This window comes from Armigeres subalbatus, chromosome 2 (assembly GCF_024139115.2).
Source record: "Armigeres subalbatus isolate Guangzhou_Male chromosome 2, GZ_Asu_2, whole genome shotgun sequence".
NCBI lineage: Eukaryota > Metazoa > Arthropoda > Insecta > Diptera > Culicidae > Armigeres > Armigeres subalbatus.
This window is the reverse complement of record NC_085140.1, coordinates 59359490-59377684: the sequence shown is the minus strand read 5'-3', so window position 1 is coordinate 59377684 and position 18195 is coordinate 59359490. Positions and strand designations below refer to the sequence as shown.

The following is an 18195-nucleotide window of genomic DNA, read 5'->3' as shown; positions in this document are numbered from 1 at the left end:
GACCAACATTTGAAAAGGGCGTATATTTTCCTAGATTTCTTATATCAATGTTACATACAAATGACCAGATTTACAAAATTGCAATATTATATATTAACAATATAGCTCACTTTCCCATTTCGTCTCGGACACACACCGGATTACCCAAATGACAGTTCTTGCTATTTATCCTTTTTCTTCTTCTTCGCGCGAATTAATTTACGGCGGCAAAAACAAAACAAAACAGTGGTAAACCAAAACAATTAGTGAAAAATATATTTCGAATTGGAAGTTTCTATTTATTTCTATTTGATACATTCACACGACTGGGACTGAACACGATGGGTAGATCAGTATGCGCAGTGTCCGGATGTTCCAGCAGAAAAGATGGACCGTCTACGTTGTCCTTTTACTTGATAAATTGTGCGAATAGGTAATTTATTTGGAACTACATTTTATGATATTAAGCTATACATGGCCCTTTTTTATTTAGGGAAGTGGAGTATTGGAAGAAATTTTGTGGCAAGCCTTCGATTAGTAAAAGCAGTGTCATTTGCTCTTTGCATTTCCGTGATTCTGATTTTTCCAATCCATCCAATAAGTCACAAGGGTGAGTTCGTATTCATCGCCAATTTTTCATCAATTTAAATTTAAACCATCGCTTAACCTTAGATTGTACCTCCATGCTCGACCGTCTTTATTTCCTGGCATTCCAGAAAGTGACCATGGTAATCTCTCCTCAAACGGAATCGCTACCGATGAAGTGCTTCCTATGGAAGATGACTTTTACTGGTGTAGTCAAGATAGCATTGATGTTGCTGGTGAAATGGAAGTGGGTGGAAATTTGCTGGAGCACTCTGTTCCGTGTATTTTGAACAAACGTTCCGAGAACAACAGTTCGAGTGCAACTGTTAAGCATGACCATGATTACAACGGAGACGTCGAAAAGATCGCGCTCTGTATGGAACGGTTAGTTCTCATAGAAGAACAGAATCGTGACCTTAAAAAGAAAATGCGGACGAAGCAGAAACAAATGACTGGGTTAAAGGCCAGAGTGCGAGCTCTAACAATGGAGAGAGATAAATTAAAAGCCAACTTAGCGTCGCAGTCTTCGAACTTGGCGGATCCAGTGTTATTAGAGCTGCAGACAAATAAAAATAGGAAGCAAAGAGGTGCCAGGTACTCGGACAAAATGCGAAACATGGCAATTGTTTTGCATTATTGCTCCAACAAAGCGTATCGTCAAATGCGAAAATTTTTCACTCTACCGTCTGTCGACACGATCAAGCGTTGGCTGTCGAAACTGAATGTGAAAGAAGGTTACTCCACCACTATCCTGCAACTGCTAAAGTTTAGGGTAGCGGGGCTGCCAGCAGATGAGAAACTGGTAACCGTTTTTATCGACGAAATGAGCGTGTCTCAACGACTGACGTATGTGGCTAACGCCAATCCAGACTACTTTATGGGATTTCCAACGAAAATCCACAAAGAACCCACGAACTTGCACCAGAGAGCCAGTACTGCTCTAACTATTATGGTGAAGTCAATTAAAAGCGGTTTCAAGCAAGCCATAGGCTACTTTTTTAACCCAAGCTCGTTGACTACAGATCGTCTAAAGAACATCGTCCACGAGGGATTTAAATTAGTATCAGAAACCGGGCTTATACCAAAACTGTTAGTTTGCGACCAAAACTCCACAAACCGGGCGCTGTTTAAGGTCTGAGGGAAGGGTTTTCCGTTAAAAAAGCACGTGGTAGCACTCTCTGAGAGAGAAAATTGCCCAATTCAGCCCGCCAGAAAGACGCGGTCAGTGTCGCCAAAATGATTTCATCATTATGCAGTTTACAATTGCTTGAGAATTTGCCGCAAACGGAGAACAAAAGGAATTGGCAACAATGGGGAAGAAATTTATCACTCATGTAGTGGTTCGGCGAGAGAACAGCAGCAGCGCCGACCAATCACGGAAAGAGGAAATCAAAATAAACAAACTCCAGCTGGTTTTGGAAAATGGAAACATGAGCCGTTTCTCGAACAACATTAGGAAATATCGTGTGAGAATTTCTGTACAAGGTTTCCACAAAAGCTTTGAAAAGAATTTGAGTGATAACAGTGGTACTGGTGTAAGTAAGACAAATAAGACAAATAAAGCAAATAATACAAATAAGAAAGATGAGACTAAGAAGAAAAATAAAGTAAGTCCCTAAAGGAATTCCTTCGGAAGTTCCTCCAGGAATTCCTTTGGAAGTTCCTTCAGGAATTCCTTCGGAAGTTCCTCCAGGAATTCCTTTGGAAGTTCCTCCAGGAATTCCTTCGGAAGTTCCTCCAGGAATTCCTTCGGAAGTTCCTTCGCAAGTTCCTCCAGGAATTCCTTTGAAAGTTCCTCCAGAAATTCCTTCGGAGGTTCCTCCAGGAATTCCCTCGGAAGTTCCTCCAGGAATTCCCTCGGAAGTTCCTCCAGGAATTCCTTCGGAAGTTCCTCCAGGAATTCCTTTGGAAGTTCCTCCAGGAATTCCTTCGGAAGTTCCTCCAGGAATTCCTTCGGAAGTTCCTCCAGGAATTCATTCGGAAGTTCCTCCAGGAATTCCTTCGGAAGTTCCTCCAGGAATTCCTTCGGAAGTTCCTCCAGGAATTCCTTCGGAAGTTCCTCCAAGATTTCCTTCGGAAGTTCCTCCAGGAATTCCTTCGGAAGTTCCTCAAGGAATTCCTTCGGAAGTTCCTCCAGGGATTCCTTTGAAAGTTCCTCCAGAAATTCCTTCGGAGGTTCCTCCAGGAATTCCTCGGAAGTTCCTCCAGGAATTCCCTCGGAAGTTCCTCCAGGAATTCCTTCGGAAGATCCTCCAGGAATTCCTTTGGAAGTTCCTCCAGGAATTCCTTCGGAAGTTCCTCCAGGAATTCCTTCGGAAGTTCCTCCAGGAATTCATTCGGAAGTTCCTCCAGGAATTCCTTCGGAAGTTCCTCCAGGAATTCCTTCGGAAGTTCCTCCAGGAATTCCTTCGGAAGTTCCTCCAAGATTTCCTTCGGAAGTTCCTCCAAGATTTCCTTCGGAAGTTCCTCCAGGAATTCCTTCGGAAGTTCCTCAAGGAATTCCTTTGGAAGTTTCTCCAGAAATTCCGTAGGAAGTTCCTCCAAGAATTCCTTCGGAAGCTTCTCCGGAAGTTCCTCCGGGAATTTATTCAAAAGTTCCTCCGGGAATGTCTTCGGAAGTTTCTTTGGAAACTCCTTCGAAAGTTCGTCCGGGAATTCCTTCGGAAGTTCCACCGGCAATTCCTTGGGAAGTTCCTCCGGAAATTCCTTCGGAAGTTCCTCCGGGAATTCCTTCGGAAGTTCCTCCGGGAATTACTCCGGAAGTTCCTCCGGGAATTCCTCCGGAAGCTCCTCCGGAAGCTCCTCCGGAATTTCCTCCGGAAGTTTCTCAGAGAATTCCTCCGAAAGTCCCTCCGGAAGTTCCTCCGGAAGTTCCACCGGAAGTTTCTCCGGAACTTCCTCCGGAAGTTCCTCCCGAAGTTCGTCCGGAAGTTCCTCCCGAAGTTCCTCCGGAAGTTCCTCCCGAAGTTCCTCCGGAAGTTCCTCCCGAAGTTCCTCCGGAAGTTCTTCCCGAAGTTCCTCCGGAAGTTCCTCCGGAAGTTTTCCTCGGAATTCCTCCCGAAGTTTCCCTCGGAAGTTCCTCCGGAGTTTCCTCCGGAGTTCCTCCGAAGCTCCTCTGGAAGCTCCTCCAGGAATTCCTCCGAAGCTCCTCCGGGAATTCCTCCGAAGCTCCTCCGGGAATTCCTCCGAAGCTCCTCCAAATTCCTCCGAATTCTTCCGAAGTTCTCCGAAGAATTCCGGAGGAATTCCTCAAGCAACTTCCGGAGGAATTCTTGAAAGAACTGCCAGAGAAATTCCTGAAGCAACTTCAGGAGGAATTCTGAAGGAACTTCCGGAGGAATTCGAAGGAACTTCCGAGGAATTCCTGAAGGAACTTCCGGAGGAATTCGAAGGAACTTCCGGAGGAATTCGAAGGAACTTCCGGAGGAATTCTGAAGGAACTTCCGGAGGAATTCCTGAAGGAACTTCCGGAGGAATTCCTGAAGGAACTTCCGGAGGAATTCCGAAGGAACTTCCGGAGGAATTCTGAAGGAACTTCCGGAGGAATTCCCGAAGGAACTTCCGGAGGAATTCCTGGAGGAACTTCCGGAGGAATTCCTGGAGTAACTTCCGAAGGAATTCCTGTAGGAACTTCCGAAGGAATTCCTGGAGGAACTTCCGAAGGAATTCCTGGGGGAACTTCCGAAGGATTTCCTGGAAGAACATTCCGAAGAAATTTCTGGAGGAACTTCCAAAGGAATTCCTGGAAGAACTTCCGAATGAATTCCTGGAGGAACTTCCGAAAGAATTTGTCTTATTTGTCTTATTTGTCTTATTTGTCTTATTTGGTTTATTTGTCTTATTTGTCTTATTTGTTCAATTTGACTTATTTGTTTGATTTGTCTTATTTGTCTTATTTATTTTCAATTGTTTATCTCATCTCATTCCTATATTTGATTTCAATTTATATATTTGGTATTTATTATCCTGGTGTTCACAAATAGGAATACGCTTTTTTCTAGTGTCACGCTAGATACAAAGTTGACGGACTTTTTATCACTCTTATCGCTCCTTTCCTGCCGTGCACCACAAGAAAATATGATGTTGGCTGCTCTCCCGAAATGGTAACTTTTGTATGGAATTTAAAAAACTTTGTTGAAGTAAAAAGAGCTTCCTGCAAAATTTATTGCGGTGACTTATACTTTTTATTACATCAAAATGATCGTTGGAAAAATTCAAAACTTTTGTCAGTTGGGTTTTGCGAAATTCGGTTCCTTTGTGCCTCAAATCATCGGAGAGAGGTACTGAGAAGCGATAATTTCAGTTGTACAATTGTTCAGTATTTAGAGCTTAAGTCAAATTTGGGAAATAGTAGGTCCATGAAATTTTGTAGAAACATTCCTTGATAAATTTCAAAGAGATTGTCAGTTGGGATAAGCGAAATTCGTTCCCAATTCCGAGTTATAGACATTTTAGTACGAAAACAGCGCTCTACCGCGAGAGAGCTTCCCTCAGACCTTAAATCATATGGAGTTAGTATAGAACGCCCTTGGTTCATTTTTCAAAAAAAGAAAATATTTTGTGCATTCGATGCGCCGCATCTTGTAAAATCTGCGCGTAACAATTTATTAAAGCATAACGCCGTGTTTGGGGGTCAAATATGCAGCTTTCAGCATATTATCGACTTGTTCTACGAAGATATCCAATGTTTTCCAAGTTGACAGTAAACCATGTGCAGCTAGCTCCATATGCTGAAATGAACGTTAGCTTAGCCACCCAAACGCTAAGCACATCTGTAACTGCTGGATTGAAGGCGTATGTGAGCTTCAAAAAGTTACCTGAAACATGCTTGAGCACTGCAGCATATGCTGAGAATTTTGATCAACTTTTTGATTGCGCCAACTCATCAATCTTTAACGTGACGAAGGTATGTCCAAAATTAAAAATTTAGTTGGTTGGACATAAAGGGGTGTAAGCGACAGAGGTCTAGTTTCAAAAATTTACAACAGTTAGAATTCGTAGTCGTATTGTAGGTCACCTAGTACCGAATCGTGCAGAGGAGTGCGAATGTGTTCAACTTCCTTGCGTTGTGTAGTGCAGTTTAGAGTTAGTTTGGATCAAAAATCTCACTAGAAGCATTAAACGTTTTAGTGTTATTACATATTTTCATTTCATTCTCCATCTTATTACACGATTTATCAGTGGCGTCGCGTAACCTCACTTTTTACTTGTGCACCGACCCAAAAAGTGAAAATTTTGATATTTCGACAGCCCAAATGGAAAAGAAAATTATCAGAGTCGTTTATACTAATCAAAATCTAGTTATTCTAGGCATTTCCGCACACCAATTCCTTATATTTAAACTCAGTGCACAGGTAGATTGAGGTTAGGGAAACGCCACTGCGATTTATTCATTTTTTTTTCTCTTTGAACTAAAAAAAGATAAACATTACTTCCGGACACCTGTAAGTTCAACAGTTTTTGGGTATTCTAACTCATGTTTGACCAACATGTCATTTGCACCCCTTTGCTTTTGAAACATTTAAATATCAACCTCATTCAAATTCTGTTCTTACAGGAGCTTAAAAGACCACTGCAGCAAAATTCAGCTCACTGGACATTTTTGAAATCAATGAAAGAAAAGCTGAAAACTTTGAGATTTATTCCGAAGGATTGTTTTGATTTAAAAAAGGTTGATTATTGATTAAACATATAGGAAAAAAACACTTTAACCAGATTTGTTATTATCGTTTCAGGAAAAACAATTTCCTCAGCTACCATCTCAATCGCGGAAGCCGTATTTCATTGATGGTTGGCTTATTTACATTTCAGCTCTAGAACAGCTATGGGAGGACCTTCATTTCAACCATGGGTTCTCATTTCTGAGAACAAGAAATTTATCACAAGATTGCCTCGAGCACTTTTTTTCGCTCATACGCTGGAAGAATTCAAGACAAAATTTTCAAAACGACTTATCTGCTTTTGTAAACAAAGATTCAACCAACGATTTGACGAATCTGATAGCTCTCCCACGCAAACCAACACCACCAATAGGTAGGTGAAGGTTTCCGCTACCTGTTGGTGGTGTTGGTTTGCGTGGGAGAGCTATCAGATTCGTCAAATCGTCGTTTGAATATTTGTTTCCAAAAGCAGATAAGTCGTTTTGAAAATTTTGTATTGAATTGCAACAATAACCATCCGGATCCGAGTACCCTGTCTACGGATGATGGGGTCAATTTTGATAAGTCAAGTGTCTGCATATTGTTAAAATTGTGAAATAATTTGTTCTTTTATAGTACACATTGCTAGTACTATTAGTACTCACCACATTACCGTTAGACGAAAACGAGATGAATTTAATTGCATCCGAGTAAGGTTACACTATAAGCAGTACTGAAGTACGTATTTTAATCCCGGTAACATTTCAATTTAACAGAAACGCGTCGAGTATTTTTTGCCAATATATAGAAAATAATTAAACACTTGATATATCATACCTCCATGCAAATACTTAGAGAAGGTGTCGCATGATCTAACAACATCTTCTTGAGTATATGCTGCGGAGGTTCCGGCGGGGCTAGTACCAGTCTTAACTAACAAAATACTAACACAAAAGACTGGGAAGCAAACGATCATCCATCGCACCAATTGTAGTTCATAGTTCAGTATACAGTAAGTAGTGAAAGTAAATACTGTAGATTTACTAATTTTGCATTATATACGGTAATTGTATTCGTTATTTCTTCTCAGTAATCTTTGTTATTTTACTCTTACTTTTACTGCATGGATCAACGTATAAACAAACCTGTTTCGCTCTTCATTTTTTTTTGGTTAGGAAAAAATAATACATACTCCAATGTAAAGAAAGATTGAAGGACATAGGAGACGTGACTAAGTGTATTTAAATAAAATTAGTTGACTACCTTATAACACAGTAAATGACCGATAAGGAATGAACTCATGATCAGCGCTAGACGGTAAAACAAGAGATAGAGTCACGTTTAACTGAGACCTTAGCCACCTATGTACATGCGAATAGACCATATGATGCTTTCATTCACTTTCTCTCTACATGACTAATAGTTTGACCACCTAAGGTCGTGAGGAGGATCAATCAATGTCTTTTTAAGCCCATCATCAAATGGAAGCTCACGAAATGGTGAGCGCGGTGACGCGTTTTGACAGAGAATACAGAATTACTGTCAAGATGCGCCGTTGCGTTAATCGCTGTAGAACGGCCTTTACTTGGAGATGGCATCAGTACCACCCGTTGTCAACATAGACTACTATTCGGTATTGAATGTCGGCTCCAAGAAAACATTAAATCAACTTTACATGTTAATTATTATTATGGGGCCCTCCTTAGCCGTGCGGTAAGACGCGCGGCTACAAAGCAAGACCATGCTGAGGGTGGCTGGGTTCGATTCCCGGTGCCGGTCTAGGCAATTTTCGAATTGGAAATTGTCTCGACTTCCCTGGGCATAAAAGTATCATCGTGCTAGCCTCATGATATACGAATGCAAAAATGGTAACCTGGCTAAGAAACCTCGCAGTTAAAAACTGTGGAAGTGCTTAATGAACACTAAGCTGCGAGGCGGCTCTGTCCCAGTGTGGGGATGTAATGCCAAGAAGAAGAAGAAGAAGAAGAAGAAGAAGATGTTCATTATTCGGAAAACATTCATGCGCGTGATGAGCTTTCATTATTATTATTATTTGTTTTTTAAACTGACAGACTGCGGGAAGGGAAATGCATCGGTATGATCACAATACGAACCCAGACATAGCTTGAGTCATCTGCTAGTATTGTGTATCACATGGAGAGCCCAGCCGAGATACCAGTCTATTAAGACTACAACTGGTCAACTCTCGAAAAAAAAGAAAAATGGATTTGAGGGAGGAATTTAGAATTTATTGGAAAAACAACTAAAATATTCAACTTTCTGAAATAAAACTGATGAGTTTTACGATTTTGTCAATTTATCCATTCATTTTTTATTCTTCCACCCCCTTCGTTATCCAAAGACCAACAGGACAAAATAAGGAATTGATATATGTTCTGGCCATATTATTTATTCATTTATGTAACTATATTGTACATTCTTTGATTAGTCATAGTAACATCATCTAAAGACTAAAGGCAAAGGAAATAAAGGTTCCCCCAAACACACGCGACGCGATTCTATCACTAGGCGACTGCGATTCTGTCGCCGTTGGTATGGAAGCGTAAATGGATCATATTCTGCAGCGAGCCAACGATAGAATCGCGGTGACTAGCTGTCGCCGTTGCTGCGATGAAATCGCTTAGCTCTGGGAGAACCTTAAATCAGTACATAAATTCTGAAATTCTAGCTATTCTAATATCATTATTGTATTTTCTCTCTCTGCGTATTATTGCATGTGCCGTACATCACCACTCAGACTCAGCCAGGAGGAAGTTCGTGCCAAAGTGGAAATGTACCGCTCCAAGCTGATGAACCATGGAACACCCACAAACGATTTGCCAAAGGACGAATTCGGACGACCAGTGTAAGTACCAAAGTGATATTACTATCTCCTCCTATTGCGAACAGTCTACCGACAAATACCGGAAGAAAAAACAACCATGATTGGTCTTCCCTCCCCGATCCTGTATATTGTTGACCGAGACCGTCAACCCTTGGTACAGAGCGAACGCTTGGGGAAGCCCTTCAGTTCTAGTCATTAGAAAGGGCACCTGGATTGTTGGCCGTGTTTAAGCAGTTCGTTGACCACACGCGGGTGTAATTTGAGTAATTTGACGACGACGTCACTTCGTCTGCTTCCTAACATCCATACTGCCAGGATTAATAAATATGCTAATTGACTGTTATGGCCCAAACCGAATGCCACTTCTGTGTGGTTTTGTTTTTTGGTTTTGGCTCGATGCCATCGAATTGAAAAACAAAATAGGATAGGGGAGAATTTGTTTCGGCCGTTTGCTGTTTAATGTGAATCGATTTTCCCGCGAGAGGCCGTCATATTTACCACAGTGTTTGGTTGACGGTTGACCTACAGTGGGAAGCTTGTTCTGATTTTCCTAGCAAAGGAAGGCGAAAAATGTTGTAGACTTTTAGACTGAAGTTATCAAGTGAATAATATTAGAATTGAAAAATGGAATAGAAATTCATTAATATTTCAGCGCTTTCAAATACGATACATAATTATAGAAATACAAAGACCCAAATTGGAAATACACTGGATTCTGATTTTACATGATTTATATTTTCTCAATTTTGCACTCATTCTAAATGTTTAACGCATATTAATTATCATTGGACTTTTCTTTGATTTATTCAGGATTTTTTAAACATGTTGCAAAGATTTTGGTGGTAAATTGAAGTCACACGAAGTCACACGAGCAAAAAAAAAACAAGATTATGTGTATTATTATTACATGTTCTGGATCTTCCAAGAATTTCCTGGAGTTTGAGCTTTCAGGCCTCCAAACATAAACTAAACATATATCGGCTTTTTCGATATGGTATATGCTCCCAGTGGTCCATCGCATTAATAATCCTGGTGATTTTTTAAAGCAAATTAGACATACTTTCAACCTGTGTTCCATTCCAGGACATCCAAGAATTCCAAGTGACTAATTGCCTACATTACGGCTTTTGCAAACGATGTATAGCGAATCAACCTTCATAACTTTTGGACGCAATGACCGATCATGATTAGTTTCAATAGTGATCAACTACTAGGGTTTGTCCCCCGTCGAATGCCACTTGTTGCGAAAAAATCGGTTAAGAATCACTATATGAAAAAGTTGCCAATGTTTTTCGGTTTTCGTGTGCACACACTCCCACACACATACGTACGGACTGACAGACATTTGTTCAGTTCGACGAGCTGAGTCCATTGGTATATAACAGCGGCTCTCAACCTTTTTCTTGAGAGGTACCGCTTCAAACATATGCTTTCATTGAGGTACCCCTTATTTTATTTTTGTTGTAAATGAAAATAAGCGTATTTCATAAGATATATATAACATAAGATATAAGATAACAAACCACGAGACTGACAGGATATAGAGTAGAGTGGGGCAAGAGTACGCACTTAGTTTTCAATGGATCATGTAGCCCTTATGAAGCAAGTTTCTGCATATCATATCAATGTCGACGATTCGTATACTCTTCCTTTATATTACCCAGTGGAAAAAATATTTAAATTATTGTAATTCGTTTTAGTAGAACCCTTTTTGCAAGAAATGTGAAAAACGCACTCTTAACCCACCGGTGGGGTAAGAGTGCGCATCGGGTGTGGTAAGAGTACGCAATTTCCGAGTCTCCGAGTTCCGAGCCTCCTGAATCTAGGATTACGAGTTTCCGAGTCTCCGAGCTAATTGAAAGGATGCTTCTAAGCATCTTGAAAGAAGGTCTTTTGAAAGAACTCGGTGCATCTTGAATGGAGGCTTCCGAGCCTCTTGAATGGAGGCTTCCGAGCCTCTTGAATGGAGGCTTCCGAGCCTCTTGAAAGGAGGCTTCCGAGCCTCTTGAAAGGAGGCTTCCGAGCCTCTTGAAGGGAGGCTTCCGAGCCTCTTGAATGGAGGCTTCTGGAGCCTCTTGAAAGGAGGCTTCCGAGCCTCTTGAAAGGAGGCTTCCGAGCCTCTTGAAAGGAGGCTTCCGAGCCTCTTGAAAGGAGGCTTCCGAGCCTCTTGAAGGGAGGCTTCCGAGCCTCTTGAAAAGAGGTTGCCGAGCCTCTTGAAAGGAGGCTTCCGAGCCTCTTGAAGGGAGGCTTCCGAGCCTCTTGAAAGGAGGCTTCCGAGCCTCTTGAAAGGAGGCTTCCGAGCCTCTTGAAAGGAGGCTTCCGAGCCTCTTGAAAGGAGGCTTCCGAGCCTCTTGAAAGGAGGCTGCCGAGCCTCTTGAAAGGAGGCTGCCGAGCCTCTTGAAAGGAGGCTTCCGAGCCTCTTGAAAGGATGCTTCCGAGCCTCTTGAAAGGAGGCTTCCTAACCTCTTGAAAGGAGGCTTCCGAGCCTCTTGAAAAGGGGCTTCCGAGCCTCTTGAAAGGAGGCTTCCGAGCCTTTTGAAAGGAGGCTTCCGAGCCTCTTGAAAGGAGGCTTCTGAGCCTCTTGAAAGGAGGCTTCCGAGCCTCTTGAAAGGAGGCTTCCGAGCCTCTTGAAAGGAGGCTTCCGAGCCTCTTGAAAGGAGGCTTCCGAGCCTCTTGAAAGGAGGCTTCCGAGCCTCTTGAAAGGAGGCTTCCGAGCCTCTTGAAAGGAGGCTTCCGAGCCTGATACTACCTGAATACATGATACTACTAGTTGAGCTATGAGACTGTTCGGAAAGCCAAATTATTGTCTGGAAATTAATCTTAGAATGCACTGACTTAGTACCTATAGAGGGATATCCGGTAGGATCAGATATTTTGGATTTTGCAAAATTAATAAGGTTGTCGGATTTCACAAAGCTATTCTAAAGCATGAATTTATTATGCATAAGTTTAGTTAGGGCTCCTCTGGTGCCACGTAGCTCAAAACACTCCTCGTCTTCCCGTATGACCAGTCCGACTGGCATCATACTCGCTATCACGCAGGAAGCGTCGTGCGATACCGTGCGGTAGGCCGATATCACCCTGAGACACATCAAGCAGTAGGTGCTCTCCAGTTTCTGCAGGTAACTGGTTACCCCCAGTGCTTTTGCCCAGGACGGGCCGCCGTACCTAAGGATAGATGCGGCAACGCCTGCCAGTAGCCTACGTCTACTGGCGCACACCTTGGAGCTGTTGGACAAGCCTTCTTGCACGCATATTCGACATGGCTACCGAAAGTAAGCTTGTCGTCTATGATGACCCCAAGAATCTTCAGACTCCGCTTTGAAGTGATCGCGACGTCTACCACGTGAACAACTGCATGTTGTGCCGACTTACGGTTACTGACGATAACCACCTCCGTCTTATGTTGAGCGAGCTCAAGGCCTCTCGCACTCATCCAGTCCGCCACAGTGCTGATCGCGTGTTCTGCGGTTAGTTCTACTTCGGGGATTGACTCCCCGTAGACCTCTAGGGTTACATCGTCAGCAAAGCCGACGATCTTCACACCAGGAGGGAACTTTAGCTTCAGAACCCCGTCATACATCAGGTTCCATAGTACCGGGCCCAGGATTGACCCTTGCGGGACTCCTGTGGTAATGGGAACACTTTTCTGACCGGCATCGGTCTCGTATAGCAGCACTCGGTTCTGGAAGTAGCTCTCCAAGATCCGGTACTGTCCCACCGGCAGGCTAAACCGGTGTAACGAGAGCGCGATGGCATCCCAGCTCGCGCTGTTGAATGCGTTCTTCACATCCAGTGTCACAACGCACAGTATCGAATTCCTCGCCTTTTCCGTTGGATCGCTACCTCTGCAGTCTTGAGCACTGAGTTGATAGCGTCCACCGTGGACTTACCCTTCCGAAAACCAAACTGGTTACTCGACAGGCCATCCGTACCCTCTGCGTACGGGGTGAGCCTGTTGAGGATGATCCTCTCGAGCAGTTTACCCGTCGTGTCGATCAGGTAGATTGGTCTGTACGCCGATGGGTCGCCCGAAGGCTTCCTGGCCTTCGGCAGCAGTACCAACTTCTGCCTTTTCCATCTCTCAGGGAAACGACACTCATCCAGGCATCTCTGCATAGCTAGCCTGAACATGTTCGGGTTCGCTATGATCGCTGCCTTGAGTGCACTGTTTGGAACTCCATCGGGGCCTGGAGCTTTGTTCATCGCAAGGGTGCTAGCCACTGCGAGTAACTCTTCGTTCGTCACCGGAGCCACCATTTCGGCCACACTCCCAGCGCCTTGCAGCGCAGGAGGAGGCCAGGGACTTGTGGCTCGGGACGGGAAGAGTACTTCGATAATCCTCGCCAACCGGTCCGGAGACCGTTCGGGGGGTGAAGAGCCCCCTTTGGTCTTGGCCATCACGATCCTATAGGCGTCATCCCACGGATTCGCATTGGCGCCCTCGCACAGGTTGTCGAAGCACGCTCTCTTGCTGCTCTTAATGGCCTTGTTAAGGGCCAGTCTCGCAGCTCGAAACACTTTCCGGCGGACCGCTCTTTCCTCCTCCAGGTCTTTCCTCGGCATAGTAGCATCGCACGCGCGTGATAGGACAGCTACCAGCGCATCCCCGCTTAGACTGTCGGTGTTGGCCTCCAGTCCCAGGGCCGCGGTGAAAACTTCGCTGTCGAAGTGATTGGACTTCCACCCACGGACCTGACAGGGATCACCCGCCCTCGGACGCTGCACACTATAGTTGATCTTGAAGCGAATTGCTAGGTGATCACTATGGGTGTAGCCCTCGTCTACCCTCCAGTCCAGGTCAGAGACCAGACCTGGGCTGACAAACGTTACATCTATCCATGACTCGGCCCCATTCCTACGGAATGTGCTACTGGCTCCGTCATTGACAAGCACTGCGTCGAGTTTTGCAAGTGCCTCGAGTAACGCTTGTCCCCTCTGATTGGTGCAGCGGCTGCCCCATTCCCAAGCATTAAAGTCTCCCGCTATAACGAACGGGCTCCGACCTACTAGGTCGGACGATAGCCTGTCGATCATCTGGTTGAACTGTTCCATTGGTCACCTTGGTGGGGCGTAGCAGCTACAATAGAACACCCCATTGATCTTGGCTATCGCGACACCCTCCGCGGAGGAGTGTACAACCTCTTGAACGGGGTACCTTCCCATTGTGCAGATTGCCGCCGACCTAGACCCGTCCGCCACCCATTTGCCATTGTCGGCAGGAACGTTGTACGGGTCGGACAGGAGGGCGACATTGGTCCTCGACTCCGAGACCGCCTGCCAAAGCAGTTGTTGGGCAGGTGCACAGTGATTCAGATTCAGCTGTGTTACTTGCACGGCTTTTTCCGATTGTACAAAACCGGGGTACAAAACCATATTAGCGAGTAATAAACAGCCTGCATTATATACCAGGAATAGAAACTGAAAATTAGCAGGGGGTCAACTGTGAAAACAATCATTGTTGAAATAGCTGTCATTCTGCCTAACGTCCACCTAGAAGCGGTTTGGATAATATTGTCTACAAGTTTACTTTTGGATGTCAATAGTGCTTTAAATTATTTTACATCACGTGCCGTAAAAAGCTTGATGTTAAATGAAGTGACGTATAAAGAATGCCGTAAAAAGGGTTGATGTACTTAGCATTATTCGATTCGCTCGTAACAGGTTGTATTTGACGGGAAAATGGTCTAGTATTTCGTTGCAAAAACATCTGGTTACTAAATTAGCAATGTTATTAATTTATTTAAAATTAAGATTGGATTTCCTTATCTAATAAAACTTCCATACATACATTTTTGTCACGTACAACTTAAAAGTATCTTCTATTCTAATGCTAAATGCTTTTTTTAAATTGCTGTGCTTCTACCCCTTCGTTATCCGTAGCTTTGTACTTCAGTTGCCATCGATCAGAATGGAACCTTCGTCCCCGCCGTAGATATTCATTGACTCCTCGCTGAAACTCTCCGGCTGGGTCGGTGTCCTGTTGAACTCCCGCGGGTCAGATCCAGCATACTCCATGTAGTGCTGCTGCTGTTGGTGGTGTTGCTGCATCATCGACGACATTGTAACGGTGCTCATCTCCGCAAATGTTCGATTCAGATGGCTGTCCGGTACGAAGGTTGGCCTTTGGGCGTTGAACTTGGTTTTGTAGCGCAACCGTTGGTTCACGTATCGATCGTAGAGCTTCCCGGTCGGATTTTTGCGAATCATATTCCGCGGGCAGTAAAACGTCTCTGCCTGTTCCGAGGGGAACAGCTGGCAGATGACTTCCGCGTAATGTCGCATCAAAGCGTGTGTGAAAGTAATGTTGAAAACGAGGAACGGCTCGACGACGACGTGCGTTAGCTCGGTTAGAGCTTTTTTGTCCAGGTGGTGGTTGTCGGAGTAGAACTTCAATACCCAACGGCCGGATCGACCTCCCTGCAGAAAGCCTGCCAGAGCTTCCGGTGTGATTTGGATAGGGAGGCTACCAGCATCGGTAATAGCGTTGCCTGTCGATAGGTTGCTGCTGGATAGGGCAGCAGCCGTCATGGAGGACGATGTGGACGTAGAAGACGAGGCTATTCCGCTGCCCCCGGAAGGGTTTCGAGTGTCCGGAAGGATGATGTTTGGCGTGGAGGGTGACGATTCGTGGAGGGAATTGCTGGTGGAGATGCGCGGTTTCTTTTCCAGCTCCAGTGGGTCAAGAGAGTTGCGTTCGAAGCGGCGTTTCGGTACCGGGTGTTCGGGGGAGTTCTGGAAGATGAAGAATTAGAAAATACGTTAATTTGAGTTGCTGTTTAATTCGATGTACACACTTAGTTTTTATTTCTGAACAACTGAACGCAAATCCGCACAGTCATGCGTCCAGCAAAATAAAAACTGATATTCCGGCAAAACCCTGTTTGCGGGGGCTCGGCTATACGAATCTCGCTAAAAGTTTAACAAATTGCTGAGATTCCGGTAAAAAATAAGTGTGTAAGTAGTTTTGGGTAATCAATGTAGCACCATTTTTCTGATTGGAACTGTTGTCTACATCAAAAGGCAGATTTTTGGAATAGTTCGGTGAACATTCCAACTGCTCAAATCTTGATTTACAAAGCTAAGCTCAATGAAAAAATAGCACTTGAAAATATTAAAAAAAAAACAAACCAATTATCTGAATTGGCTTAAAAATAATCGCTATGAATGAAGATTTTGAAATCTATACAATTCAGTCTTTATAACAATAATAGCTATAAAGAATTGATTGTTTAGATTTCTAAATCTTGGTTCGTGGAGATTATTTTTAAGTCAATTTATATGTAACTGTTTTTTATTTTCAAGTGCTTTTTTCCCTCGTCCAAAAATAACTTTACAATTGTGCAAATATGGGAATTAGGCATTGCATAATGGGAACTAAAATGGTCAAATGGTTAAACATTTAACAAAGTCGATAATAAGTTGTTTATGTTGTACTAGAAGTGGAGCCTTCCTTAGCCGTCGCGTAAGATGCGCTTAGTGCTCAGAGAACACTAGGCTACAAGGCGACAATGTCTCAGAGTGGGTTGTATTGCCAATAAAAAGAAGAAGATGTTGTACGAGAAAGGCAAAAACATGCGAGTCCGGCTAAAATGTTCATCATTAAAAAAACAATTTAATGGTAGATCATTTAAACTAATACAGCCAGCATTCCACTCACCCAGTGCAATCCCTTGCGCCACTCTCGCAATCGATGCCGCAGCAGTATCTTCTGTCCGATGGCCCGTTCGTCGTTGAAGATGTCTTTCAGATCGTGCTCCTCAATCACTTCCAAACATTCGACCGAGACTCCACAGTCTGCATGTGTCCGTGCGTGCCGTCGAGTCACATATTCGGGAATCCAAGTAGACGAAGATTAAACCCAAAAAGGAAGAATAAGAACACGTATAAGAAATTGTATAAACCCCTAAACATCTTGCAGCTTAAAAGAGTGGGTAACTATTCCGTCTGCTCGTATGTACACACAAAGGTGGGTGATTAATATTTATGATTCTTTTATGTTCAAACATACAATGGAAGAAGCTGTTCGATGGAAATGGAACACATCCATTAGTTCGACGACTGGGTGTGCTCACTTGTTCAGCATGTTCGAACTTAGTCAGCGTCGCATTTTCAGACTACGTAAATTTAATAAAAATCTCATTATTGTAACAACTGTTACCGTTACAAAAATAATAGTGAATTATTTTATATGGCACAGTTTATGGTATGATGATAATATCAATAATATTATTCCTTTTTCTTTGAATAATGACATAAGTCAAATAAACAAAAAATACTTCCAATCATCAATACTATCAATAATAAAAATAATTTTATTTAAATATCTGACATTAATAATAAATAATAGAAACATTTCATTTTCGTTCACATTGTTTATCTAACAGCTTTATGAAAACGGCTACATGCACCAAAATACTTACACACCAACCGATTGAGGGTAGCCACTTTTAGTCCCCACTCGTTCCGAACTAAATTGTCCAGGGCGAACCGCTCAAAGTCGTCCAGTTCATCCTTGAAGGTTCCCGCCGGAGCCGGAGGGTTCTGTCCGTTGGTCATCATCGTTGCCCCGTTTGTATGTCCGGACATCTAAGCCAAACTATCGCGCCACGTTTTACTGGCTGGTGAAGTTCTGGTAAAACCAAAATGGCAGTTCTGCCGCTTTTAAATGACCATCGTTTGCTACGATGCCTCCGCTAACCACTGTCTGCTGAAAATAAACTGAAACTGACGACGGTTCTCTCGCTCGATCTGGTACATGGTAGAATCTGGCGGGTACGTGACTGTTGAATTTTATTATTATTGTACCCTCCTCATATTGATGCCTCGTTTTGTGCTCTCTTGTTTTCTCTCTCTCATTCTGCTGCTGTACCGCCGGCCGGTGTGAGGAGGTCCAGGGGACTACCCACCGACCGTGCGGTAGGATGTCGAGATGAGAAAATCTCTGTTCTAATAAGAGCTACCAGCGTAGCACAGTGGTTCAGAATGGTGGAAAGTATGTTTCAACAGAAATTAGTCCGAAAATGGTTTGTGTCTGGTTTTCTATGCACAAATCCCACACGAAAGTACCAAAAGTACAAATTCCACACGAAAAAATCGGAATATCTCTTTCCTCTGTCTGACTGTCTGAGATTCCGAAAGGATTTC

General features: G+C 43.5%; 2 protein-coding genes across 3 annotated transcripts in view; one reads left to right on the top strand and one right to left on the bottom strand.

The window, feature by feature from the left end:
- The window catches only part of LOC134208713 (serine/arginine repetitive matrix protein 2), a 152312-nt gene that overhangs the window by 1908 nt on the left and 132209 nt on the right, over positions 1-18195 (top strand). For both annotated transcript variants that reach the window (XM_062684546.1, XM_062684543.1), the window contains exon 2: positions 8962-9069. In XM_062684546.1, the coding sequence (XP_062540530.1) occupies positions 8962-9069 (108 nt within the window). The remainder of the gene's footprint in view (positions 1-8961; positions 9070-18195) is intronic.
- Positions 14763-17906, bottom strand: LOC134208714 (uncharacterized). Its single transcript, XM_062684547.1, has 3 exons — positions 17472-17906; positions 16709-16845; positions 14763-15783 (listed from the first exon to the last, which is right to left on the bottom strand). The coding sequence occupies exons 1-3, from the start codon at positions 17635-17637 to the stop codon at positions 14941-14943; spliced, it is 1146 nt and encodes a 381-aa protein (XP_062540531.1). The 5' UTR covers positions 17638-17906; the 3' UTR covers positions 14763-14940.

Excerpts from the sequence above, each read along its gene's own strand:
- LOC134208714 (XM_062684547.1), bottom strand. The coding sequence starts at position 17,637 with ATGTCCGGACATACAAACGGGGCAACGATGATGACCAACGGACAGAAC. Across the intron at positions 16,846-17,471 it reads TACCCTCAATCGGTTGGTGT|ACTGTGGAGTCTCGGTCGAA; the intron begins GTAAGTATTTTG and ends GGACACATGCAG. Across the intron at positions 15,784-16,708 it reads GGCGCAAGGGATTGCACTGG|AACTCCCCCGAACACCCGGT; the intron begins GTGAGTGGAATG and ends TTCATCTTCCAG.